At 57.5% G+C, this 4,507-nt stretch overlaps 1 protein-coding gene across 1 annotated transcript; it reads left to right on the forward strand.

Annotated features, from left to right (window-relative positions):
- Positions 1 to 483: 483 nt before the first annotated feature.
- On the forward strand, positions 484 to 4,249 carry LOC108176755 (uncharacterized). The gene is made up of 3 exons (XM_070063544.2): positions 484 to 1,007; positions 1,470 to 1,907; positions 2,243 to 4,249. Exons 1-3 carry the CDS (start codon positions 629 to 631, stop codon positions 2,584 to 2,586), a joined length of 1,161 nt encoding a protein of 386 aa, XP_069919645.2. The 5' UTR covers positions 484 to 628; the 3' UTR covers positions 2,587 to 4,249.
- Positions 4,250 to 4,507: the final 258 nt, after the last annotated feature.

Here is a 4,507-nt window from a genome sequence, read left to right on the forward strand (position 1 = left end):
CGGAGTGCCCGTGTTTAACTCGGCTGCTGCAGAAGGAACTATGAGCCTTGTGAATGCCCCTTCCGCATCAGCCGGCGCTGCGTAGAACTGCGGGCAGCCGCAGAGAGCGCCCGGGACGGCGACGTTCTCAGAACCCTGTCAGGCCGGCCGGGGGGCGCACTGCCCAGAGGGTGAACCTCCAGACCCAAATGCTCACCGAAGAGCCTCGCTTAATTAGATCCCTCCTGGCATGCCGGGCCCCTAGCAGAAGCGGCCTCAGGGCTACCTTACTTTCCAGCGGGGAACAGCCCTGGCCTGGTCTGGAGACCCGCTGTTGGCTACTACGGGACTCAGCTTCCCAGGCAGCCGAGCCCCGACGTGGCGCTGGGTCCCCCGACTCCACCCGTGCAGCGGAGGCCGGCTCGGGACAGAATGGGTGGGTTGGCGGGCAGCGGAGCCTTTTCCAGGGCTTTTTCTTCCAAGAGTTTAGGTCAGAGTGACACATTGGCAAGGCGAGGAAAAGCAGGTGCACGGAAAGTTGGTTTGGGAAAGACATGCGCGCACGAACGCGCCGAACGCAAAAGCTTCTTGTCATCCTGCCTTCTTCGAACCTCCCCAGCGCACAAAGCGCTTTGGATACTCGCTGCTGATGCACTTTGAGCGCGGCCCAGGGCGCGGGAAACAGACAGGGTGCCCGCCGCGCGCCGGACGCGCGTTGGGATCCGCTGCCCGACGTGCCCAGGGCCTGCGGTGCCCGCCAAGCTCCGGGGGCTGCGCCGCGCACTGCACACGGGCTCCGAGCCACCAGGCTCTCTTCCCGGCCCCTCCTTGCCCAGCCCCAAAGCGCGCGCGCGTCCCCGGCGTGGGGGGAGCCACGGTGGCTCGGGGTTCCCAGCCGAGGCCCATCTTCCGTCCTTCGTTCCAGGCCCAACTCCCCGCGCGGCGGCGCGGGCCGGCGATCCCTCCGCTTCCTGCATCCGCCACGGCGCGCGCTCCCACCGCTCCCTCCCCCCGCGCTCGGGTTACAGGTTAATGAAATGCTCGTTTTCCTCAGTCATTTGTTTTGTTTTCCTGCAAAGTTCTGATAAGTAGCTAACCAACGAAGCTTGTAATTACAATCTTACAGAAACCGGGCCGATCTGTATATAAATCTCACCATCCAATTACAAGATGTAATAATTTTGCACTCAAGCTGGTAATGAGGTCTAATACTCGTGCATGCGATAATCCCCTCTGGATGCTGGCTTGATCAGATGTTGGCTTTGTAATTAGACGGGCAGAAAATCATTATTTCATGTTCAAATAGAAAATGAGGTTGGTGGGAAGTTAATTTCTCTCCGCTCTGTGAAGCGTAGACAAGAATTTAATGATTTAATTACAGTTGTAAGCCCTTTCCATGAGACTTAAATTGAGCTGAGAATATTTTTTTTCCTTCTCTCTCTCCTTCTCTCTCCCTCTCTCTCTTTCGCGTTCTCTCACTTCGCCGACAGCAGCTGCGCAGGCTCCCGAGTGCGTGGCCTGGCGTCGGCTCCGGGAGCGCTCCGTGTTCGGCCGGGAATCTGGACTGCGAGCATCCCAGGAGGCGCGGGCCGGGGGCCTACCGCGCCGCCCCGGAACGTGCTGCCGCTGCCTGCTGAGCCGCCCCGGCCTCGGAGGCCTGCCCTGGATGCGGAGACGCCCCCGGGAAACTTTAGGGGAAAACTTTGCCAACTTCGCTGTCGGAGCGGGAGAGGCTGCCCGCCTGAATGGCCGCGGCGACCACGGGCTGCGACGCGCGGGGCGGGCCCCGGGCCTGGCCAGGGCGCCCGGGAGCGGACCCGTGAGGCCGGCCGGCGGGCACCGGGCTCTTCGCGCCTCGCCTCCGCACCGCCTGGACTCAGCCCGCTGCCCTGGGTCTCCGAGGGACTCCTTGGTGCGCAGCGCCCCGGGTAATGGCCTGGATCGAGAAACCTGGCTCTGGCCCCGAGTGATTTTATTTTTCTTTAGCTCTGCAGGATCGGTCTTTCCCCACCTGACTTCGCTCCCCCGACTTCCTTTGTTTTTCCCTGTCGCTCGCACTTTCTGCCTCTTGGATTTCTAGGTCATCCCTTTCCCTCATTCGTTCTGTTTTACACGTTCCCCTGGCTCGCTCGGCGGCGCCCCCCTCTCGTCTCCTCTCGCTCGGACACTGCCCCTCTCGCGGCCCGCTCTCGCTTTCCTTTCTTCCCTTGCTCGTTCTCATCCTCAGCTTCCCCCACCCCGCCCCGCTCCGTCTGGCTTGCAGGTTCTCCTCCTCGGGCGTCTCCTCTCTTCGGGCCCCTCTCCGGCATCCGTGCCTCCCCGGCGCCCCCTCCTCATCCATCTTGGGAGAGGAACATGTCGCCTTATTGGATGTCCAGGCCAGAGCCCGGTGATGCGGCCCGGCCAGCGCTGCGCATTTTCTTCTTGCATACTGAGGAGATGGTAATGAGCGCGTTTGCATTGTTGCATGGAAATCCTGCGTTTCCTGCAGCAGCTCGGGAGTTGGGTGAGGGGGGTGTGCAGGCACAGTGGGCACCCGGCTGGCAGCCGCAGCTGACCCTCAACGGATTCGCGGGCACTCGGGTCCTGGTTTGGGGGAGGAAGTGACCTGGTGGCCGAGGGCCCGGCCGGACCGCCGCCTCCTCGGGCTTCTCCACAAAGGCCAGCCGCGGTCCGCTCATTAAAGCCTCGTTACGGGAACCCCCCGCCTGTCTGGCGAGCCCCTCGCCCGGTGTTCGGAGGCTGTGCTGGAGCGCCACCAGGAAATGAGTGCCCGGCCACCCCGTCTAATGGCAATAAATTGCGCGACCGAGTGACACGTAGCGGAATCAAACAGAGCGGCATTGTGTACCCTGCGCTTGCTGAGGACGCGTGGGCACCTCTTGGCTAGGCAAGGTCACACGCAGGCCCTTCGGCAGTCCCCAGCCCGCGCCCTCTGCTCGGCCGCGGCCACTGCAGAGCCGACCTCAAGGCGCTGCGGAGGGGCGGTCCCTCCGTGGAGAGGTGGCTCAAGCCCGGGAGAAACGGCCCAGGCGCGCCTCCGCAGGTGTCACGGTTGGTGAAAGTCTGGGAGCACCGGAGCTCTCCTTGAACCCGGAAGGAACCCTGGCTGGTAAGTCCGGGGCCTTGGAGCGCCCGTTCCAGACGCCGTGGCTCTGGGACCTCTGGACTTCAAAGGCCCGCACGAATTGCCGGGTTCTCCGCCCTGCTCCAGACTTGGGAAGCCAAGAGCCCTTGGGTGCAGAAGCACAAAGTCAAGGTCTGGCCTTGTCTGAGAAGTTGTCGAGGGTCACCTTTCCTAAACGTCAAGATTTTGGCCACTAACCTCTGCTTTGACTTAGCATTTTCCCTTACATTAACTCTTTTTTTTTTTAGAAACTCAAATACATACATAATACATATGTGGGGGGAAGAAATTCTGGTACAACTACTGTAAATTGAAAAGGAGCTGTTATTTCCCAGAAAAGGAAGTTGTAGCAAATAAACACAGCTAAAACCAAGCATGGGAAGTTCAGGTGTGTGGGTGTGTCTCTAGCAAGTGTGGGATGCTGGCAAGGCTGAGTCTTAGAAGAGATGGGAAACGGAAACACGGATGCACCTTGGTATTCATTGGTAATTTAATCCTCTGTCCTCACACTACCTAACATCCTTCTGAGGACCCCACGCACCACGCTGGGTTAAGGTTTGTTGATGCTGTTCTCCTGTCGGGTATGTAAAAAAAATTAAGGTAAAAATCTATTGACTTATCATTGTTCACTAAATAATTGTGTTGAGTGGTTTCTAACAGTATCACATTCAATCCTCAGTGCAGAAAAGCCCATGAGAGCATTTCAGGCATGGAAAGCCAAGACACTGGCAAAAAAATGTCCTACACGAAGGACCTCGGTGGGTGAGACCCCAGCAGAACAAAGTAGTCATCAAAGAAGAATGTACTTTTCTCTGAAGGGAGGAGAGAACTTCCACTCCGCTTATGGCCTTATCTAAATATTGATGGAGATTGTGAGTTCAAAAGGCTTCCGTAGCCTAGGCAGCTCATGTCAAGAGCCTCAGGTGATCAATGACATCAGACGTAAGAGTGTTAATTGTTAAATTAACAACAGGAGTCACTGTGCACTTACTTCCTGCAGGAACTCTGTCCTCAATGAGTTATGAGAATTAACTGTAAAACTTGTTCTCAGTGTGTGTGTGTGTGTGTGCAAATTGTTGAAATCTTTACTTAGTATAGAGTTGGTCTTCTATCTATAGTTCATTGAAAATTAATCTTAATGGAGAATGGGACTGGGAATGGGAGAGAGAGGAGGAGGTGGGTGGGAGTAAGGGTGGGAGGGTGGGTATGGTTTGAAGAATCCTGTATTCCTAAAGTTGTACTTATCACATTTGTATTCATTAAATAAGAGGGTTCTTAGAGAGATCAAGGTAATCCTCAGCCCAGTGGTGCCAGCGAGGACTGGCCGGGACGTCCCTCAAGGTGCAGGGTGCTCACTGAGCAAGCGGCTGCGAGGGTTCGAAGCCCGCGCTCCTGCCTTCT

Source organism: Oryctolagus cuniculus, chromosome 18, assembly GCF_051225735.1.
Source record: "Oryctolagus cuniculus isolate XC-2025 breed Fujian yellow rabbit chromosome 18, ASM5122573v1, whole genome shotgun sequence".
NCBI classification, from domain to species: domain Eukaryota; kingdom Metazoa; phylum Chordata; class Mammalia; order Lagomorpha; family Leporidae; genus Oryctolagus; species Oryctolagus cuniculus.

What these genes read in the sequence shown, in the direction of transcription:
- LOC108176755 (XM_070063544.2), top strand. Translation starts at nt 629, where the DNA reads ATGCACTTTGAGCGCGGCCCAGGGCGCGGGAAACAGACAGGGTGCCCG. An exon ending in CCCCCGCGCTCGGGTTACAG is followed by an intron (nt 1,008 to 1,469) that starts GTTAATGAAATG and finishes CTTCGCCGACAG; the next exon opens with CAGCTGCGCAGGCTCCCGAG. An exon ending in CTTGGTGCGCAGCGCCCCGG is followed by an intron (nt 1,908 to 2,242) that starts GTAATGGCCTGG and finishes TCTGGCTTGCAG; the next exon opens with GTTCTCCTCCTCGGGCGTCT.